Raw genomic sequence first — 23,986 nt, forward strand, 5'->3', positions numbered from 1 at the left:
TTATATATAATAACCTTAAGAAAAGTAAGCTTAAAGTGCTTAAGAAGCTTATTAATAAACTTACTCTTATTTAATAAGCGCTACCTAATAGCTACTATAATAATAAAGTCCTTTAATCCTAGCTATTAAATACTTACTCTAGAGTTTATAAATATAAATTATATTTATTTAATCTAGTGTCTATATTAAAAGGAGTCTATAACTAACTATAGTTATTAGTAAGTACTATAATAAAATATAATAATAAGGTTAGTTAGTATTAGATATTAAGGTTTAAAGACGTTATATATATAAAAATAAGATAATAATATAATAAAGAATTAAAATATATATTATAGTATTAATAATACTATATACACTATATACACTAGATATAAGAATAACTACTTAGAAAACAGCTATATATACTATATAATAATAATATTTATATATAAAGAATAGGTCTTTTAAGTAAGACCTCCTCCTTCTCTAAGGAATTAAGAATATAGTTCTAGGTTACATAAGGTAAATAGATAAAATAATACCCTGCTGCAGGTAAAACAATACCCTATATTCTAATAACCTACCTAATAACCTACTTAATAACCTAGAATACTAAAGAAATCCTTAGAATACCTAAGAGATAGGTATAAGTAATCCCCTTATATCCCTAGGTCTAGTTAGATAGTTAGATCTATAAGCTCTTCTATATCTATAATAATATAATACTTCTATATCTTATCTCTTATCTCCTAACTTTATCCTTATTTGCCCCTTTTGCCTCTAAAAGGTTATAAGCCTAGCTCTTAAGACCTAGAAAGAGGTTAAAAAAAGCGACTTTCTTAAGAATTAAACCTATAGTCTCTGCCTTTTTAGGCCACTTTAATAACTTAATAACCTAACTAATTTAACTAACGCCTTCTACTAAAGGTAATATTAATAGTAATAGATTTAAAGATAAACCTTCTTTGCCTTAAGGGCACTCTTAACTATACTACTTAGAACCTACTTACTAAAGAAAATAAATAATATAATAATAAGGCTTTAGCCTATATCTAACTATATTGCTCTAATAGGCTATTAAGGGTTATAAAAGACTCCTCTATAGCCCTAAAGGCTTAGAAGAAACTAGCTAATTTATATAAACCTAAGGGTTTTACTAATAAATTTCTAACCTATAAGGAGTTCTTTAATACCTCTTTAGAGGATTTTAATACTATTAAAAAATACCTTGCTAAGGTTAAGAGGTTAACTAATAATCTAGCTAATAATAAGCTAGAACTACCTAAGAAGGTTATAATTACCTAGGTTTTAAATAGTCTTAATAATACTTATAAGGGTTTTATAACTAATATAATATAAAGCCTATAAAAGGACCCTAATTCTTATACTCTAGATACACTATTTTCAAGCCTTCTAGATAAATATAAAAGAAAGAAGGGTTCTACTATAATAAACCTAATAAAAAATAATAATAGAATAATAAAAAAACTATAGAAAAAGTAGAGAGGTCTTTTCTATTAAAACTATAAGAAAACTAACTATATAGAGAATAACTATGCTTTTCTTTATCTTAATAAAGCACCTGTTTAGTAGAAAAATAAGAATAAGAATAAAAAAGAAGAGAAAATAGTTAATACTACGATTTCTAAGGATATAGATTTAGATATAAATCTAACTTCTACTAAAGAAGGAAAAACTCTTTTTGCTTATAACTCTACTGCCTATAATAATATTTTTTTAAGAATATAAGTATAACCTATAATAATAATAATAATAATAATAATAATACTAATAATATAACCCTAGGTAATTTAATAAAGGAGAAACAAGGGGAAATAAAATAGATTATATCTAGGAATAATAAATATATTACGTTTTACCTTAATACTACTACTACTATTTATACAATAAGTAATATAAAATATCTATATAATATAAATACTATTAAAGAAAATATAAGATAAGGAGAAGTAGAATCCCTAACTACAAACTATAAAGGAGATATAGATGTCCTAATTAATAATAATATATATACTATAAAAGATGTTTATTATATTCTACAACTAGGCTTAAATCTCCTAAGTTAGAATAAGTTAGATAAAATAAATATAGTATCTATATTCTATAATAATAATCCTATACTATATAATATAAAGAAAGATAAACTATTAAGTATAAGAAGAAAGATTAATAGCTTATATTACTTTAACTTTTATATACCTTATAATAATAACTATAGTAATAAGAATATACTTAATACTACTAATAATAATAAACCTAATAAAGATAAAGATTTAGCTATACTATAGTATAATAGACTTAGACATATAGCTTACTCTTTATTGCCTTACTTAAATAAAGCTACTATATTAAATAGTAATAATAATAATAATAATAATATATATATACCTAAGATAAATAATATATATAAAGCCTGTTTAAAAGACAAATTTATAAATAAAGTAAATAAGATAAGTAATAATAATAGACCTATATTAGAATATCTAGAAGTAGTAGCTTCTAATTTATATAGACCTATAACTCCCATAATATATAATAAGAATAGATAGTTTATTATATTTATTAATATATATACTAGATTTACTTAGGGATATCTTCTAAAAACTAAAGATTCTAAAGAGATATTATTAGAAGTATAAGAACTAAGAGTATCTCTTATACTCTTAATACTTCTTTATCTTATATTTCCTCTATTATAGAGGTTATATATATATAAGATATATATATTTATAATCTACTAACTTAGTAGATTAATATATATATTAATTACGTAAGTATGTCTAATTATATAATCACTAGAAGATAAGAGAAGGTACTAGAATATCTAAGAAACCTCCTCTTAACACTATCTCTTTAACAAGGTTACTGCTTTAAGTTAGGGTTATTTAACTAGGGTTATTAAGTTATATAATCTTAGGTTAATTTATAAGTAGCTTATATAAGTATAGAATATTCTAGTAAGCTAGATAGGTCTATATAAGGGCTAGATTTCTTCTTGTTTCTAGTCTATCTTATTCTCTCTCTAAGCAAGTAGACTAGATTAGTTAGTAATAAAAAATAAGACTAACTATTATACTCTCTTTATATTTATATCCTTATATCTCTATATTTACCTCTGTTATTCTATTTTCTTGCTTCTATAAGATATAATTTTATATAAGAGATATACTTTCTTATATACTCTTAGGCTATTATTCTCTCTAAGAGATCTAAGCCTACCTATTATACTAATAGGTTATAAGCCTAGGTTATATACCTAGGGTATTTCTATTACTATAAGAGTTATATATACTCTTTAGTAGCCTATTTATTTATTTATAAGGTAGATCCCTTATACTATCTTTTCTTTATAAGAATATTAAGGTAAAAAGAGTAAGCCCTTAGTATTTTTTATAACTAAGAGATAGTATTTAATATCTACTAAACAAAGGTTATATAAGTCTATTAGTAGTAGTTATAAAACCCTTTAACTACCTTATATATCTTATAAAGATATATATTTATTTAAAGAGGTAGAAAAAGTAAGACCTCTATTTTATAGGTTAAAAATACCTATTTATTTCTAGTAAAAATACTAGAAGAAAATAGTAGATCTTATTAAGGCTACTATAGGCTGTTTAATACCTTAAGAACAACGTCTCTAAGGAACTAATAATGAAAATTCCTAGATTACTTCTATTTATCTCTTCTTTAAACTACTTAAGTTAAATATCTATTTTAAAAAAGAAGGTAAATATAAGGATATATCTAAAGAATAGAAAATATAGTCCTTATTAATTATAAGGTAAAACCTTTAAAAAGAACCCTTATCTTTAGTATTTAATTTAAAGAATCCTAAGGATACTTTAAATATACTAAAGTCTTCTTATAAGGGAACTAGCTTTGTTCTAAGGTAATAGTTATACTTAGAATTTTATACTATTAAACTAGAGAATTATAATACTTTAAATAAGTTTATTAGCTTCTTTAAGAGTTATATCTCTAAGCTTAATAATATAGGGGCTAAAATAGAAGATATAGACTAAAAAATAGTCTTTATAGCTACTTTAAGTAGTTATTTTCCTATATAGGCAAAAAGACAGAGAAGTACTTTAAGAACTAAAGAGCCTTCTTCTTTAGAAGCCTTTATTAATAATATATTAGATAAAAATAGGCGTAAAAATAATACACCTATATCTAATAACTATAATAAAAGCCTTTCTTCTTCTAATAAGGGTAATTCTATTAAAAAATATAAGTATCTTTTTAATAAGGACAAGAAACCTTATAAATAGGGAAATAAAGGGTTTAAAAGACCTAAAGAGAAGGTTAATAACCTAGAATTAAACCTATAGCCTATTAAAGGCAGAGAAAAGGCAACTTTTACTATAACCTACTAGACTAACTAGCCTCTAGAAGAGGACAACTAAGAGGGTTAATATTACACTTATAAGGCCTATCTTAACTATCTAAGTTAACAAGATAACTAGTTATATAATATAGGTTTAATAGTCTATATATTAGATAATAAGGACTATTTTATAGACCTATTAACTAAGGAAAATATTCCTATAGTTAATATAGGTGCAAGACCTATTAGACCTAAAGGAATAGGAACTATAATGCTTCCTATATACTTTAAAGGGAAAATTAACTATATAAGGTTAAATAATACCTTATATATACTAGAATTTCCTATATCTATATTTTTAGGCCTTTTACACGATAAAGAAGGGGGATTTCTTATTAACTAAAATCTCTATAATAGTAATAGAGAGCCTTTTGCTAATATTAATATAGTAAAGAGGGGTTTTTATCTAAATATTACTAGACCTCCTAAGAGTAACCTTCTATATAATATAGAAGAAGAGAGCTTTTCTTTATCTCTAGAAGATACTAAAGATAATATATCTTCTAAAATAAAAGATAATACCTCTTTAAAAATAAATAAAGAGGTATATACTACTATAATAGAAGAATAGTATTAAAAACTAGCCTATCCTTTTTACCTTTACTTAGTTAAAATAGCTAAGTTAACTAAGGGAATTCCTTTAGATAAACTAAAGGAAGAAGACTTAAACTACCCTAACTATATTTCTTCTAAGTTAACTAGGCAATAGCCTAAGATTAACTATAATAAGATAACTATTCCCTTAGAAAAAGTATATATAAATACTCTTAAAATAACCTCTACTTTTATAAATAGATATAATTATACTATTCTATTTATAGATAATTATTCTAGCCTTAGAGAAATAGAATTATCTAAAACTAAAGAGGATATAATTAATATCCTTAAAAATAAGCTAGAATACTATAAAAATTAGGGGTATAATTATTCTAAGTGTTTACGCTTAGATAATAAAACTAAATTTAATATAAAGGAATTAACTACCTATATTAAAGAAAAAGGTATTATTTTAGAGCCTTCTACGCCTTATACACTAGAATAAAACAGTATAGTAGAAAGAACTAATAAGGCTATTCTAGATAAGTCTAGAACTATTATAGTAGTAAATAACTTACCTAAGTTTCTATAGGATATAATTCTTAAAGAAACTACTAGGTTATTAAATTATACTACTATAAAACGCCTAGATAAGACCCCTATAGAGGCTTTTCTAGACTATTATTATCCTAATAAAGATAATAAGCTAGACTTATCTAATATATATAAAATAGGCTCTAAGGTCTTAGTATATAGACCTAGAGAAAAGCATATTTAGTTAAATAAACTAAATACCTATATAGAAGAAGGTATTTATTTATCTATAGAAGAAAATAATTTATATACTATATATATTCCTTCTAGGCCTTATAGGTCCTCTATAGTAAGGACCTTATATATTAAATTTATAGAAAGTACTACAAGAGAGAGAGAAAAAACTACTATTCCTTCTAGTACTTCTATAAATAAATAAATTATTCCTTCTTCTAATATAGAGGTTAATATACTTTCTATATCTAAAGAAGAAAAAGATAAATATAAGGCCTATAGTAATACTATAGAATATAACTATAGTATATAACCTCTAGAGCCTACTACTTTAAAATAAGCTCTAGAAGGCCCTAAAAAAGACCTTTAGCTAGAAGCTATATATAAAGAACTAGCTACTATTATCTAAAGAGGCACTTTAAAAGCAGTAGAACTTAAAGAAGTATATAAGTCTTCTAGGGTACCTTTAACTACTAAATAGGTCTTTAAGAAAACATTTAATATTAATAGTAATATTAATAAATATAAGGCTTACCTTTATATTAGAGGTTTCTAGTAAAAATATAGGCTTAATTACTTTTAAACCTTTGCTATAGGAAGTAACCTTACTACTTATAGGGTATTATTAGCTCTAGCAGTAGCCCTAGACTAGGAAATCTAACAAATAGATATAGTTAGAGCCTTTCTATATAGGGACTTAGAAAAAGAGGTCTATATAGATCCTTCTAATATCCCTTTATCTAATTTCTTTATTAAATATCCTAATCTAAATACTATAGGTTAAGAAAATAAAGATTAGATATTATTACTTCTTAAGGCTTTATATAGCCTTAAACAAGCTCCTAGGTAATAGCAGTTAGAAATAAAATCTATATTAAAGGATATAGGTTTTATATCTTTAAAGTTAAATAAAGCCACTTATTACAACTAGGATAAAAATAATCCTTATTATATTATTACCTACGTTAATAATTTTCTTATACTTAATAAAGATATTAAGTATATAGAAAATATTAAGGTTAAAATCTCTAAATATATAGAGATACAAGACCTAGGAGAAGTTTCTAAGTTTTTAGGGCTATATATAACTAGAGATAGATCTAAAAGGTCTATAACTATCTCTTAAGCCTACTATATTTAATAGCTTCTAGAAAGGTTTAACCTATTAGAAGTAAAAATAAATAATATACTTATATATTAATAGGTATATTAAATAGCCCTCTAGGTAATAAAATAAAAGAATATACTTCTTCTAAGAAACTATTAAAAGAATATTAATACTAATATATATATATAGTATAATACTACCTAGTTAGTTAACTATAATAGTTTATAATTTAAGGTTAAAGGGCATAGACTAGTTATTTAGCCCTTAGTTATATTAAGAGGGGATTATACTTTTAGTTAGCTAGAATAACTTAAGTTATACTTAAGTAGTATATAACTACTTTATATAAAATAGTAAAGTAGACCTATTTAGTTACCTAATAAGAAGTTAATTTACCTCTATATTTTACTAAGTATATATATATATAAAGCCTATTTAACACTAATTAGTAGTTATATAGTAATTATAGATTAGTAAAAGTAAAGAGTTAAGCTATATTATATAAAGAGTTAGTTTATATAGTGTCTAACTATAGAAAGGCTAAAGAACTACTCCTTATTATAACCCTTATACTAAGATAAGTTATAATTTATATAAAGATCTAGTTTATATAGTGCCTAACTATAGGAGGGCTAAAGAACTACTCTTTAGGATAACTACTTATACTACTTTCCTCTATATATAATAGAACAAAGAAACTATACCCTTCTTATATATATAAAAAGCAAGTAGTATACTACTATAAGTATATTACCTTTATTAACTAGACGTTATATAATTTAAAATAACTACTAATATATTAATATAGAACACCTAGAGCTAGGAGGAAGAACCTACCTAAGAAGAATATATCTTTATATATAAAGATATATTAGAGGGCAGTAGTATTATAATTATAACCTAGAGATCTTAAACACTACCTTAATACTAGACTAAATATTAGGACTTACTAATAATTTATCCTAGAAAAAGATTATAATATATTAGTGTATAAGATACACTAGATTATTTATATAAACCTAGACTAATACTAACTTAAAGTATAATTATAATTAACTTTAAGGACTAGATAGCTAACTACTAGAAGTATATATATTATATATACTTTAGGGAGTTTATTAGGTAAATTATAAAAAGAGGTATCTTTATTAACACTAAGATAAAGCCTAAAAATAAGTAAGTAGTTAACCTTATATAATAACTTTAAGAGTAATATTAAAAGAAGTCTAGTAGTTATATAATAAATACACTAATAACTACTATTAAAGATCCTTAAGCTACTATATAATAGGACCTAGCTAAAACACTAATAAAGTTAATTAAACTCTAGATATACTAGTAGCTTAAGGACTAGAAAGTCTATTATATAAATAACCCTATATAGAGTATAACTTACCTAGGAGGTAAAAAGTTTCCTAAGATCTTAAAGCTAAACTATACTTATACCTAGAAAAATATCTATAACCTTTTACTAAAGTAAATAATTAATAATAGACTATATAAGCCTTATATAATCTTTGTCTTCTAAAAAGGCTAAAAAAAAGAAAAAAACTATATAGGAAAGCTATATAATATACTCTATAATAAGGCTAAAGTGTTTATTAATTTTTACTACTATCTCTAGATTATAGAAGACTAATACTATACTATTTTTCTAGATATCCTATCTAATTATATAGAGGAGTTTTACCTTTATTATATTAGACCTATATAAAGGTAAAATAAGATATATACTATACTAAATATATACTTTAACACTAGTATTAACTATAGTCTTTATTAGACTAATTAGACTACTATATCCTTTATATAAGTTAAATAAGAGAATCTAAATAAGACACTAATAGAAGTACTAAAAGTATTACTAAATAAGTTACCTCTTGTATAATAAGCACTTAGTTTAGGTTTCTAAAGGGAAATTATACTTTATATATAAGTTACCTAGGCTTACTAAGGTGTTCTAGAGCTAAAGACTACTCTTAGTAATCTTAAGGTATATTATTTATATAAAAAGTTCTTCTCTAATCTTAAGGCTTCTCTATAAGTTACCTTAGATAAAAGGACTATATTATATAATATTAACTTTATAAACTAAAGGTATACTTTAAACTATAAAAATAAACTATAATAAAGACCTTTGTATAATTAATTACTTTACTAACTCTTTAACAGAGAAAAAAAAATAGACTATTTTAACTAAGACCTCTTTATATAAATACACCTAAGAAGTATTTTATATATAAAAAAGAAGAATACTAGTTAACTAACTATATAGAGGAAGAACATAATTATACAAAGACTTAATACCTTTAAGTATATAACACACTTACCTAAGACCTATATAAAGACTTTATAGCCTATCTTCTTAAAGTAAAGAAAGAGAGCCTTATAAAAGAAAAAGAAAAAATAATAACTTATATAATAAAGAATAATTCTTAGATAACTAAGAAGTCTCTTAGTATTTACTAACTTTAGCTTTTTTTATTATATAACTAGTAAAGATATATTCTTAGCTCTAAAGACTATTAAAGTAAGTTAATTCTTACTTAAGGACCCTTATTATATAATATACTAAGAAGAACTATAGGATACTAAAGTAGCTAAGTTTTTAACTATAGAAAAGCCCTAGGTACTAGTATACTTAAGAGAGAACCTATATATAAAGATCTCTTAGAACCTAGGTTCTACTTATATATAATTTAAAGTAAATAACTCTATAATATTAATAGGAACTATAGAGATAAAGAACTAGCTAGAAATAGTTAAGTATTATATCTTTAACACCTTAACCTTATTCCTATTTTTATTATATAATATAGATTAACTAGGTATATACTTTAATAATGTTACTAATACTATTATATAAAAAGATAGTATATATATACCTATTATATAAAAATAAGGACACCTTTTCTTTAACCTTAGTTATACAGAGGCTTTAACTTTCTTTACTAAAGAGTAGCTTTAAAGGCTCTATAGATAATTTAGACACCTTTATATAGATTAACTTTACTAGCTCCTAAAGAACACTAGATATAATAATATTAATATATTAATATTAAAGAAAATCTAGAAGTTTTATTACTATTACTAATTATATAACCTAGTACTATAATATTTTAAGTTCTCTATTAAAATAAAAGCTACTTTAACTATAAGATAGTTATAAACGTTATATAACTTAAAGATAAGAATATACTATATATTATTAATATAGAGATAAGTTTTTAAGGTATAACTTTCCTTAAATTATTATTTATATAAGACACCTAGAATACTCTCTTAAAGTGCTAAATAGCTATATATATAGGTCTACTAGACTATATTATATATAGCCTAGGCATAAATTTTATATTAGAAGAGTTTAAGAATAATACTAAGATTATAGGTATCTTATATAAAGAAATACTAGTAAAAGCCTACTAGGTAGTTAGTAAAGTAAAAAGAGTATATATACTATTATAATATATATATAATATCTTTATAAGAAACTTAGCTATAATATAGATAATAAGGTTATTCTCTAAATAGCTATAAAAGCCTTAAATAACACTACTAGCCTATAAAGGATTATACTAACCCTTTTTGTCTTTAGGATATATCTAAAGATTAATAAAGATTTACCTTTATTATATAATATTACCTAAAGGGCTAAAGTAATTTAGAAGGCTATAAAAATACTATAAGGTATTTATATAGAGGTAAAATTAACTATATAATTAACACTAGGAATAGCCTAAATCTCTAGGCTATACTATTACTTTTATCTAGAGTAAAGTCCTAGTATAAAGAAAAAACAAAGATAAATAGGCCTATATAAAATCTAGGTATTAAAGGATATATAATTACTATTACTATAGTAAATAGTCTACCTAGTTTTATATAATATATTAAGCCTTATTATAGAGAACTAACTTTAATAACCCTTTAGATAATAATATTACTTAACTAACTTTATAGAAGTAACTAGACAAAAGGAAGGCTAAAGAAAGGTTAACAAGGCCTATATAAAGATCCTAAAGGATATTCTTAACCTAAAAAAAAAAGGATTACTATAACTTTACTATTAAGCTTTACTTTAATAATATTATTATAACTCTAGGAGCTTTATATAAAAGTTAAATAAGGTTAAGATTAATTCCTTAATAAGATAAAGTGTTTTAAAGGTTATATAATATAACCTAAGGGACTACTAAAGTGTCTATATCTATAGAATATATATAGTATAAAAGTAAAGAACCTTAATAATAAGCTATATAAAAATCTAGGCTTATTATATAAAGTTTAGTAATAAAGAGAAAAATTACTTCTTACTTAAGCACTAACTGTCTAAAGGATAAGCTAGTGCCTTATACTAGCTCTAGGCCTAACCCTTACGTAAGACTATAAGTACTAAGGAAGTTAAAAGATATTACCTAAGTGTATACTTAATCTAAGGACCCCTTAGTAAAATAATCCTTATATAACTACTAAAAGAGTTAAAAAAAATACCTAGAAAATATACTCCTTTAGATAGTTTTACTATTATATAGTCTTATAAAGTTAGGCCTATACTAGTACAAGACCTATATTAAACACTATAAGGAGAAGTTAAAGATAACCTAGTCTATATATAATCTATACTTTATACACTATAGACAAGGATAACTTTAGAATTATAGTTATATAAACTAATAATACTCTTTTATTTATAACTATATAATTCTTAACTAAAAAGAAAAAAAGTTATTAAAAAAAGGATTTATATAAAGCTAAAGACTATTTTATCTCTAGGAACTTAGGCTAACTTTAATAGTAAATATATTATATATATAATAATAAAAATATACCTTTACCTAAAAAGGTTAAGTAAATTAACTATAGTTAGTTAATAAGACTTTAGATAATTCTTCTTAGTAATATATCTCTTAGAGGGCAAAAGAGTATATATTACCTTAATTATTAACTAGAGGTATTATATAATCTAGTAATTACTACTTAGACTAAAGAGATACCCCTTAGGTAATTAAGGACCTAAATATATAAATTAAATAGTAAATAAATAACCTAAGAGAGGACTTACCTATATACCTTTTTCTTTACTTATATAAAGATATATATCTTTACTAATAATTATTTACTAATAATATAGACCTAATATTATAACTTAGTTTTATTATTATACTAGTAAAAGAAGTACTTATATAAAGACTAATTTTAAAATCTAAGGTAATATTATCTATTAAAGCTTTACTAAGTGTAAAAGAGTTATATAAAGTATACTTATAAGTAAGCTTTATAGTATAATAATAGGTTTTAATAGTAGATTACTTTAAGTATAACACTTAATAAGATCCTTTATACACTTAATATTCTAAGGATTCTAGTTATTATATATTTAGACTTTTATTTACTATATAAATACCTTATATAATTAAGAATAATAGATAAAAAGTAACTTATAATTAATATTATAAGCCTATATAAATTATATAAGAAGAAAGAGATCTTAAAGTTAATAGATTAATAAAAAGATAACCTAGTAAATATACTTACTAAGAAATTACTAAACTTTAGCCTTAAAAAGCTAGTTAGTATAAATATACTAAAGATCTAAATTAAAGTATATATTAAATAAATTAAGAAGACTAATTAATAATTAATTTATATAAGGTATCTACCCTTATACTATAAAAAGGTATTATTTAACTCTAAAACCTAAATATATATTCTAAACCTAACTAGACTAAAGACCTTAACTATAACTAGAGTATATAAATCTACTATATAAGAAAATATATTCCTACTAGGTTATAGAGAGTATATAAACCTTTTATACTTACCTATTACTTAGCTTATATAAAGGAAAATAACCTTAGATCTAATCTTAATTAAGGATTAAGGGCTTAGCACTAGAGCTAAAGAAGAAGCCTTTCTCTTTAACACCTTTTCTTAAATATTTCCTAGTGTACAAGGGTTTTAGCCCTTAGAGACTAATAGTTTCTTATAGTTACCTTAGCTATTACTACTATTACTAAATTACTACTATTATTACCTAAAGAGACCTCTCTTAGCTATAATAGCTATATTAAGCTTATAGCTTATCTAGATATACTTACTATATACTTCTCTTTAATAGTTATTTAGGTAATAGTATTAGTAAAGTAGTAAAGTGTATTATTTATATACTTTTAAAGGTAACCTATATAAGTTAGCTATAAGACTAAATAAGTATTATATAAAAGTAGCCTTTATATTAAATTACTTTAGTAATAAACTCTTAGATAAAAGTATTAGTATTAAAATAAATAGTAATATTATATAAAGGTATATTAATAACCCTTTGTTCTTTGTCCTAAAGGTTTAATAAAAGTTAGTATATATAAACTATAATAGGGAAAAAGAACCTTATATATTAATAGTAAGAGCTAAGAGAAAAGTGTAGTTTTAGGTGTTACCTATTAGGATATAAAGCTAGGTTATACTATTCTAGTCCTATTAAACCCTAAAGAACTAATAACTAAAGGCTAAGGTCTAAGCTAAGCTATTATAATATATAAAAAGGATCTATTATAAATTAGTAAAGTTAATAATAACAAGAAGAAGAAGATATATATAAAGTAATAGATAATTAATAAGTTAAGAGAAAAAAGGAGTTATTAATTAATTAATATATAAGAGAGATAAAGAAGAAGAAGTAGTAAGGTTACTATACTAGTAAAGTTTATATATTATTTATTATTATTAAAAAGCATAAGAAGAAAAAGAAAAAAGAAAAAAAAGTAAAGGTAAAGGTATTTATATAAGAGAAGTTAAGGCTACTAATTATATAAAAGAAAAGAAGGTATATAAACTAAAGTAAAGGAAGAAGCAAAGGTAAAGTAAAAACTTATTATATAAGTAAGTAACTATTTAAAAACAACTAAACAGGGAGGTATATACAAAAGAATAGATTTAATTAGCTTAGTAAGTATTACCTTATATTTACTCTTAGAAAGGTATATTTAGAGTTTATTTTTATTTAAATAACTTTATATACAACAGTAGGCTACTAAAAGTAAAGTTATTATAAGAACTAATTAGGACTATCTAATTAGTTAACGCAAAGGTATATATAATTATAAAAGAAGAAAGTAAGTATTAGAATATTAATACTAATAATTATATAACACCTAGTTAGTTAACTATAAATAGTTTATAATTTAAGGTTAAAGGGCATAGACTAGTTATTTAGCCCTTAGTTATATTAAGAGGGGATTATACTTTTAGTTAGCTAGAATAACTTAAGTTATACTTAAGCAGTATATAACTGCTTTATACAATAATAGTAGAGTAGACCTATTTAGTCACCTAATAAGAAGTTAATTTACCTCTACGTTTTACTAAGTACATGTATATATAAAGCCTATTTAACACTATATTTATAACTAGGCTAAATATAACCTATAGTGTATCCTTTACTTCTTATTACCTTTATAACCCTATAGAATTCCTACTTAAGTAAAGAAAAAGTATATTAAGATATTTAAAAGAGACTATTAATTATAATATTACCTATAAAGGTAATATAAATAATAATAGCTTAATACCTTAACCTAGTAGGATATACTAATTCTAACTAGGTAAGTTATAAAAAACTAGAAAATCTACTTCTAGTTATTTTTACTTTACTTAGAGGGCCTATTAGTTAGAAGTTAAAAAAATAGTTAACTATCTCTTTATCTACTACTAAGCTAAATTTAATAGCCTATAGAAGCTATTAGAGAGGTAGTCTAGTTAAAGGCTTATTATCTAAAATAGGGTATAATATAACCCTATTACTATTAAAACAGATAATAATATAGCCTTAAGCTTAGCCTATAACCCTAAATATTATTAAAGGACTAAGTATACTGCCTTATATTACTATTATACTTGTTAAGAGGTTAAAAAAGGCAATATAGAAGTAGAATATATACCTACTTCTTCTATGCTACTAATAGCTTAATAAAACCCCTTTCTAGGTTAAATTTTAAGAATTTATTAAGCTAATAGGCTTATATAATAAAATAATCCTATATAATATACCTATATATTAGTATATTTTTCTAATATTTTAGGATTTTTTTAATAAGTTATTATACTTATTAAGATATCTCTAGATATTATATTCTATCTAGGGTACTTTTTATTACTTATTTTACTCTATAATAAAGTAAAAGAGGGAGTATTAGAAGTATAAGAACTAAGAGTATCTCTTATACTCTTAATACTTCTTTATCTTAATTTCCTCTATTATAGAGGTTATATATATAAAGATATATATATTTATAATCTACTAACTTAGTAGATTAATATATATATTAATTACGTAAGTATATCTAATTATGTAATTACTAGAAGATAGAGAAGGTACTAGAATATCTAAGAAACCTCTCTTAACACTATCTCTTTAACAAGGTTACTGCTTTAAGTTAGGGTTATTTAACTAGGGTTAACAAGTTATATAATCTTAGTTAATTTCTAAGTAGCTTATATAAGTATAGAATATTCTAGTAAGCTAGATATGTCTATATAAGGCTAGATTTCTTCTTATTTCTAGTTTATCTTATTTTCTCTCTAAGTAAGTAGAAATAGAACAGTTAGTAATAAAAAATAAGACTAACTATTATACTCTCTTTATATTATATTCTTATATCTCTATATTACCCTATTATCCTATATTCTTGCTTCTATAGGATATATCTTTATATAAGAGATATACTCTCTTATATACTCTTAGGCTATTATTTTCTCTAAGAGATCTAAGCCTACCTATTGTACTAATATTAATTAATAGCCTTAATTAAGGGCTTTATAATAGTATTTCTTTTTCTTTTTTTATATAATAACTATAAATTTATATTACTACTATAATATAAGTATTACTTTTATTATTATTTACTATATATTACTAGTCTTTTTTTATTTATATTAATAGGGGTATAAATAGGTAATTTTATAGTATAACCTCTGTGGCCCTCTAGCTATTTATCTTATCCTTTATAATATAATGTTATAACTTATATTATAAAGGACCTTATAATATTAAAGAGCTAGCTATAAGTGTTATTAGTAGTAATAGTAATAATATATAACTATTATTATTATTATTACTCCTAGGTATACTAACTAATTTTTTACTTAATATAACTAAATTAATGTCCTTGTTAACAGGGTTATTAATGTCTATAAAGATCTTAGGGTTAAATTCTAGCCCTATTGCCTCTATAGCTATATTAGCTAATACCTAATTAATATTACCTTATCTAAGAGGTCTTACTATATACTTAAATTAGTTAAGTATATACTATAGTAGAGAAGCTAGGTTAAAGTTAATAGTAAATTTCTTTTTACCTTTAGTATTATTATTATACTACTATAGATCTAAAGAGTTAAATAGAATATATAGTTAATCTTCTTTAGTATAGACTAGCTACTGTTTAAAGGTTAATTACTTTATTTATTTATTTACCTCTTTATACTTAGTAGTACTATATTACTACTAGACTTCTTTTTCTTACTTATAGGCTATCTTTTTTACTACTGCTTATTAGCACTATATTTCTACTTATATTACCTTTATAACTTACTTATTATATACCTTCTTTATATCTATAATAGTAACACTAGTTATAAAGGAGTATTATAGTTTAATAGCTTACTAGTACTAGCTTTTTTATTACTATATTTCTAGTTTAGTATTTTAGTCCTTAAGGTGTTACTACTAGTACTTATAAGTAAAAAATCTCTTATAAATTACTTACTTTACTACTTTAAATCCTCTCTTTAAAGGACTACTTTATATACTACTATATTTCTTTTCTATATAGTTAGTAGTAAGAATTACTTTATTAAAGTAGTTATTATATAGTAAATAATAAATAAGATATAATAGTATATCTTTATTACTTTATTATATTTTTTTAACTAGTTAGCTAAGTATAATATTATTATATATAGGCTATATACTTACCTTCTTAAAACCTTTTATAATATAGGCAGTAGTAAAGGCCTCTTTAACTATAGTATTAAGGGTAGTAATAAAGTTACCTTTTATAAATATAAGGTTACCTTTTTATATATACCTATAGAGTATTATCTATTAGGCCTTCTTAAAGTATTAGAAGACTTCTATATCTATTAGTTAAAGAAAGTATATTATATAAGGTAAAAAAAAAGTAAAGATAATATTAAAGTTAATATAATATTCTATAAGCTTTAGACTTATATAGCCTATAAATTTATTAAGAAAAAAAAGTAATATAGCTACTTTAACTTTTCTATAGTATCTTAATAGTTATAATACTTTACCTTTTGTTTACTTAGTTAACTATTAAGTAAATATAAATTATAGGTATTATAACTATATATATTAATATTAAAATAGTCCTTAAAGAAGTAGCTTATTTAGTAATACTTTATTAACCTTATATATAACTCTATATTAAAGTACTATATATAGTTTATTATAATCTTTTAGTTAAAGAAGCTAGTTAGTAAATATATAAAGTAAATACCTTTTTAGACTTAGTAATTTACCTAAGTAGTAACTAGCTATATTTTAAAGATTATATATACTAAGATAGTATTACTAAATATATTACTAAACTTAACTAAAGTATATAACTTTTAATTAGCTAGATTTATAACTTTAGGTAAATAGTTATATTTTAGTAGCTACTTAAGGATAATTATATATAGCTAGCTACTAAGGTAGTTAATCTAGTACCTAGATTTATTAGTATTCTATATCTTAAATAAGCTAATATTATACTTATAAAAGGTAGCCTAGTACTAGGTAAAAAAGTCCTTTATTAAGGCTAAGTCTAACTTAGCCTCCTTTTAGTATAACTTAACTAGTTTAATAGTACCTTTTTTCTAAAGCTTTAGATAGTTAGTAAGCTAGCTCTAAATAAAGTACTTAAAGACTAGTAATTAACCTTAGATACTATAAAGGTAGTTAGCTATTTCTTTAACCTAGAGTAGTAAGGCTAAAAAGCTAGATTTATAGAGCTATATAATAAAGGCACTAAGAGCTATATCTTTAGCCTCTATAAGTAACTAGGGCTAGCTAGGCTTATCTAGGCTAACGTAGAGGTTATAGCCTTCTTAAAAGGCCTATAGGTACTTCTAAATTACTATATAAAATATATTATAATCTTAGGTAGCCTAGTGTATAGAGAGTATATTAGTTACTAGCTTATTTACTTATTTATAAGTTACTTATTAATAAGTAATATATAGTATCTTAGTTACTTTTTTAGTAGTAGTTATATTTTTATTATATTAGTAAAGTATATTAAAAGGTTAAAGTAAAGTAAATAGTTTAGTTATTATTAATATTTATTAATAATATATTTAAATAATTACTTATTTTTAGTAAGAATATAATAAAAAGTAGGACTAGGTTAGGACAAGTAGTAACCTTATTTTCCTAGTAGTAACTCTATTTTTTTGCCCCCTCTGTGAGGAGGGGGTGTTTAGCTTTGACGAAGGCTGACTAATACCCTTGGGTATTTACTAGCCCAGGATCCCTCTGCAGAAGGGATCTTGGGCAAAACAACGTCCCTCTTTGACAGTGCGAATCCCTTATCTTAAGCCTGTAAATCAGTGTTTTTTTCCCAAGAATACACATGAAGTTAGAGATACTAGGTGATAACTGTGTGGGGAGGTGCGGGGTTGAGTCGTAAGGTAGTGAGGGAGGGGGCAGGGGTTCAGTGAAGGTGGGTACGCGTGTGACTAAGGGCGAGAGCGCAGCCTTGTCAAAGGGTAGAGGGGGGAGGTGTAGGTAGTGTGTAGTGTTAGAGAGATGCACAAGGAGGACCCTGGCTGGCCGACAGTCGGGGGTAACCCACGAAGGTGCTAGATTAACCCACAGGGCCCTCTGACTAGGCCAGCAGTGCTGAGCTTAAGTTGTGAGGTAGCCCTGCGTTTGGCGAATACGACGTATCTACTGGCGCTATCTCCCACCGCACTATCACTAACACACACCACGATATGTTCTGCCCCGGTATCAGCCAACTTGAGGACGGTCGAATCATCATTTCAGGTGGCTCTGGTGCCGAGGTTACTAGCATCTACGACCCCGTCACCAACAACTTTACCCGCGGCCCAGACCTAAAGCTTCCCCGCGGCTACCAGACGACATGCACCCTCTCCACCGGCGAGGTCTTCACTATCGGCGGTGCCTATTCAGGCAATCGCGTAGCTAAGAACGGTGAAGTCTATGACCCTATCACCAACACATGGACCTACCTCCCTGGTGCCGACGTCAGCCCTATAGTAACTACAAATAGTGGGGGTTACGAAGGCGACCATGCCTGGCTCTTTGGATGGAAGAATGGCAGCATCTTCCAGGCTGGCCCCAGCAAGAACCAACATTGGTACAGCATAGCAGGCAGCGGCTCCGTCAGCATGGCGGGCACCCGAGATACTGATGACGCTATGTGCGGCATCTGGGTTATGTATGACGCTGTTGCCGGTAAGATTCTCTCAGCCGGCGGCAGCCCTCTCTACACAAACAGCGACGCCAACCAGCGTACACACATCACCACTATTAACGAACCTGGAGCCCCGTCTGTAGTGGAGCGCGTTGCTGATTTGGCATGACCCCGCGGTTTCGCCAAAGCCGTGGTACTCCCCGACGGGCAGGTCCTCGTTACAGGCGGCCAACGCAAGTCGTTAATCTTCAAGGACACAGATAGTATCCTTGTAGCTGAACTGTTCAACCCGATAACTAAGCAGTGGAAGCAGATGGCCTCTATGACTGTTCCGCCTAACTATCACTCTATATCGATTCTCTTGCCTGACGCAACTGTCTTTGCAGGTGGTGGCGGCATGTGCTGGATTGCAAACATTGCTGACTCGACTGCTGGCTGAGACACAACGGTTGACCACTCGGATGGCGAGATCTTTGAGCCCCCTTACTTGTTTAATGCGGATGGCAGTTACGCTGCGCGGCCTACAGTCTCAGCCCTTAGCACTGGGCCCTTCAAGGCCGGTGCCAGGCTTACGTTCACTGTGGAAGGTGTCGTAGGTCTGGCTCAGGTATCGCTAATCCGTACCGGCAGCGTTACCCACTCAGTCAACAGCGACCAGCGTCGTGTCCCACTAGATAACGTCGAAATTAATGGCAAGGAGTACTCGCCTAGGCTACCTAATGACTACGGCATCCTCACCCCTGGATACTACTACCTCTTTGTGACCACGCCGCAGGGAACACCTAGTATTGCAAAGACAGTGCATATCATCTTGTAAATAACATACTAAACATAAAGGACAACTAGCTTAAAGTCACATCATGAGTATATTTCTAATATAATACCTTACCCTACAACTGTCATGGGTGCTGGTATGTAGGGCCTATTCATAAGTAGGGTAGGGTAGTTATCAAAGGTCTAGATTGTCTATCTTATATAGCTTTAGCTAGAAGCAGGTGTGCATCATAGTCTATGTACCTTGTGCTACACTAGTAGTAAATCTAATGTAACAGCTAATCTCCTGTCTTAATGCTCTTAGAGCACTAACCAGGCACACACACTCCACTATGATCACAGTTCTTTATCTTTGTCAGTGTTAATGTCTAAAGAGGTCTAGGGAGCAACTTACTCTTATAAAATTGTTCACTGCTGAGCTGCTAACCAAGCACCCCGCTAGATGTGATACAAAACGCCCATCTATAGATGCCATTTTGCATGTAGCACTAGTATCTCTAGCGTCAAAACCGTTTCTTCCTGGAGCAAAGCATCTAGTAGGTATTAGTATATATATATATATATAGATAATTATGATAGGTTGTTGTTAATCTTACCTGCATAAGATTCCTCCTCTTTTCTCTAAGGACGTTTCTATAGACCGTTCAGGGAGTACAACTCCAAGAGCACCTTGAGAGATCAGAGAGATCAGTGCTACTAAGGCAGTAATCTTCATTTTAGTAAAATAAAGAGTAGCAAGAGAATTAACTAGAAAATGATAGGAAAGAGGGTAATGTAGAAAAATAGTGTGTGGTTTGAATCAATTGTTTAAAGGATATTACAGCGTATTAATAGTTTTTAGACTGTCTAGAGGGCTACTTATACCTCAAATATAAGTATAATCTATTTTCTAGGTCTAATAAAAGTTAATAAGACCTTTAATATCTAGATTTACTAGCACTATATTGTAATTAGTTAATACTTATTTATGTAGTGTAGCCCCTAGGAGGGCTCCATAGGTAACAGGTGTCAAAGCGTAGAATAATTAACTACAGCGTTATGGAGTACAGCCCAACCAGTTAGTCCCTGGCCCACGTAACTATACAGAGCAGAACAGGGGATAATTATGCAGTGCATTATTACTAAAGCTTTTGCTTTGTGCTAGAGTTGGTTGCCCTGACCCCCTTGTGACACACGGCCCAGTGAATGCCGACAGGCCAGGTAGGGCAAATATTGGTAGCATTAATTAAATAGATATTACATCTAAATAATAGAGAAAATATAACGTGTGTATTTACCTCTTATACATAAAGGAATAGGGGAAATAGTTACAGTTATATATTATATAATTCAATAAGGGTTAATGCTGTATATTGCACTTTAATAACAGGTAGGCCTAACTGTGATTAATTAAGCTATATTGTACTGTAGGTAGTAAACCTCCCCTCTACTCCTAGTCACAATAGATAAATCTACCCTTAAGCTTACTTCTACTAAAAACACTCTAGATTTTAATATTATAATTAGTTGTCACCGCTACTACCGCCGTATCTATTACTTTTAACTCAAGACACAAGGTTTTAAACAACATTAGCACACAGTAGTAGCTAAACTTAGAGGCTTATTTCACTAGTTTTATAGACTACTTACTATTACTGCTACCTACTAGTCTACTACTACTTATACTGTCTATAACCTATATAAAAGATACCCTTTTTGCTGTAAATCTACGATTACTTATGGACGCCTAGAATGCCTAATATTAGGCCCTAATGTTTAAAGAGTGCTAGCTATAACCCTAAACATTTACTCTTTTTGTATTCCTTAGGAGTCGCTAGGCTGCAGTCAATGCCTCTACGCTTTGACATACTATTAGGTAGTATGTATTCTAATATACAGAGGGCTAGAATAAGTAGCGACCTTATAGGCTAGCTAAGATAGGCAGCAAGTCTAATAAGAAACTCTTAATATACCCTGTACTTCTCTAACGTACACGCATAGCGAGTCGGCCATTATAGCAAGCCGCCTACCTTAAGAAAAGTGGGAAATTCCTAGCCGTGCTGCACGCGAAAACACTGTTAGGGAATTGTTAAGGCCCCTTGCTAATTATGTAACAGTGTTATTAGGTGCAGCCCAGCCAGAAATACCCTACTTTCCTTAAGGTAGGCGACTTACTATAATAGGTAACTTGTAATATATATACGTTGGAGATAGTATAAAGAAGCAATATACAGGATGTAGAGTATTTTAATTTACTTATAATCTAATTTAATTACTCTACTTTAAGAGAAGTGCTTATATAGCCTCTTTACTAGTAATATAACTGTTTAATATAAGTTACCTAAAAGAACTACTTAAAAGTACAGGGGTTATATATAATTTTATATAATAATCTTATTAATAGCTATTTTGTATCTTTAACTCCTTTTCATGATTTTCTTTACCTTATATAGAGACGACCTGGCGTTAAATACAATAATAACAACAATAATAACTATTAAACAAGTTATATTTTCCTTTAAATATCTTTGGCTTGTATTTAAGATGAAGATCTTAGCGCTTTTTATTATCACGGCCTCTGTATTATCTGTTGAGGCTGCTAACGACTGGATGTGCTGGTATGTATATATGCCTACTTTATTATACATAAGCTAATTCTGCTTAGGTGTACTGTCAGTAGGCACTATAATCCAGACGCCACAAGAGCCGCGTGTGCCTCTCCAACGATTAAGGGCATAATGACACACGGCGGCAATAACCAGTACTATTGCTTAATTGAGCAAAGTCAGCCGCTGGAGAATATGAAAAAGGTAAGAAGCATATACTAAAATCTTAAAAATTACCTTTTACTAATGTTTAATAGATTTGTAGACGGGTGCACCCACTTGGGCAGGGGGACTGTGTTACAGCCTAGCGTAAAAAATATCTAGTCTATAGGGATCTATAGTCCTGCTGTGTTTGGGTCATGATAGCTGCTCCTGCGTGTCACCATGGCGAAGAGAGATCACGGGAAATGGCAGTACAGACGTTTTTTCGAGTTCTCAGCTAGCCTTCATAATACTTTCCGAGTAGCGCGCCCTTAATCTGCGTCAACTACACACTCCCATTAGAGACCCTTTTTGTTGAAAACTCAATGCGGGCATTCACAGTGAAGACAAGCCAACCCCAATTACGGCCACAGCTAGGTGCTTGTTTTAGAGGAGGATTACGTGCTTTGTTACGTGGCCTCCCTCCTCTCCCCCCCCCTGTATGTAGCCCCAACCCTACCTAAGCGGTCTGGTTTACTAGGTCTACTGTAGTACTACGTATAATATTTCAAGAAGAATTAGCCTATTACTAAAACAAACTAGAGTGTTATTAAATTAGATTACCTCTGCTAAGATTATGTATGCCAAAGGGAAAACCCCCCAAGGATTATTATTCAACTACATAGACGAAATTTTTATCCCTCATATGTGTTAGGCCAATTAATCATGAGTGAGGCAAAGACAGAGAACGTCGACAGGGACAACCGGGCTGCAAAAGACCAAGTCTTCCTTCTCCTTAACAGACTGTTGCTACAGGAAACGGCTGGGCACAGGCGTTCCAAAGCCTTGTGCTATGAAGACATACTAATGACCATTGTTGGGACTAGTGTACTCGCATCAGGAGATTTTGGAGACGAGCCTCGGGCGCAATAGAAAGCTTAGACACTACTACCGCTGCACGCAGGCCTAACCTATACCAGTCACTCAACTGTAACCTTAGCCAGTTACCAGTACCACGACCCTAGGCCGTAGTCTTTAGTGCGGGACTAGTAAACATAATAACATTATGGCCACGTTCCTGGGGTAGCGGTTAACAGGCAGACATATTGCGGGGCTAGCATCTGTGCGCATGTGTACCTCAGGGACTTTTGCCCTGGCGGCCACCTATTTCTCCTGAAGTCAGCATTAAACCTAATAAGGCAGTATAGGGGGCATACTAGGGGGGCTAGCACAGATGTAC

At 27.8% G+C, this 23,986-nt stretch overlaps 3 protein-coding genes across 3 annotated transcripts; 2 read left to right on the forward strand and 1 right to left on the reverse strand.

The window, feature by feature from the left end:
• Window positions 1-18,615: 18,615 nt before the first annotated feature.
• LY79DRAFT_594966 (uncharacterized protein) lies at window positions 18,616-20,063 on the forward strand (the record flags this gene model as incomplete). The annotated part of the gene is given in 5 exon segments (XM_060561739.1): window positions 18,616-18,665; window positions 18,731-19,287; window positions 19,303-19,385; window positions 19,458-19,632; window positions 19,687-20,063. 5 exon segments carry the CDS (start codon window positions 18,616-18,618, stop codon window positions 20,061-20,063), a joined length of 1,242 nt encoding a protein of 413 aa, XP_060407550.1.
• A 176-nt stretch (window positions 20,064-20,239) lies between these two features.
• Window positions 20,240-20,806, reverse strand: LY79DRAFT_96580 (uncharacterized protein). The gene is made up of 3 exons (XM_060565259.1): window positions 20,617-20,806; window positions 20,415-20,553; window positions 20,240-20,364 (listed from the first exon to the last, which is right to left on the reverse strand). Exons 1-3 carry the CDS (start codon window positions 20,733-20,735, stop codon window positions 20,329-20,331), a joined length of 294 nt encoding a protein of 97 aa, XP_060407551.1. The 5' UTR covers window positions 20,736-20,806; the 3' UTR covers window positions 20,240-20,328.
• A 2,632-nt stretch (window positions 20,807-23,438) lies between these two features.
• Window positions 23,439-23,728, forward strand: LY79DRAFT_572159 (uncharacterized protein). The gene has a single exon (XM_060559328.1). It carries the CDS (start codon window positions 23,473-23,475, stop codon window positions 23,677-23,679), a length of 207 nt encoding a protein of 68 aa, XP_060407552.1. The 5' UTR covers window positions 23,439-23,472; the 3' UTR covers window positions 23,680-23,728.
• Window positions 23,729-23,986: the final 258 nt, after the last annotated feature.

This window comes from Colletotrichum navitas (assembly GCF_030913465.1).
Source record: "Colletotrichum navitas strain CBS 125086 chromosome Unknown LY79scaffold_143, whole genome shotgun sequence".
Taxonomy (NCBI): domain Eukaryota; kingdom Fungi; phylum Ascomycota; class Sordariomycetes; order Glomerellales; family Glomerellaceae; genus Colletotrichum; species Colletotrichum navitas.

Bases quoted from the DNA above. Each gene is read 5' to 3' on its own strand.
- LY79DRAFT_96580 (XM_060565259.1), bottom strand. From the start codon at position 20,735: ATGAAGATTACTGCCTTAGTAGCACTGATCTCTCTGATCTCTCAAGGT. The intron at 20,554-20,616 runs GTAAGATTAACA...AATACCTACTAG, and splicing joins AGAGGAGGAATCTTATGCAG to ATGCTTTGCTCCAGGAAGAA. The intron at 20,365-20,414 runs GTAAGTTGCTCC...ACAAAGATAAAG, and splicing joins CAGTGAACAATTTTATAAGA to AACTGTGATCATAGTGGAGT.
- LY79DRAFT_572159 (XM_060559328.1), top strand. From the start codon at position 23,473: ATGAGTGAGGCAAAGACAGAGAACGTCGACAGGGACAACCGGGCTGCA.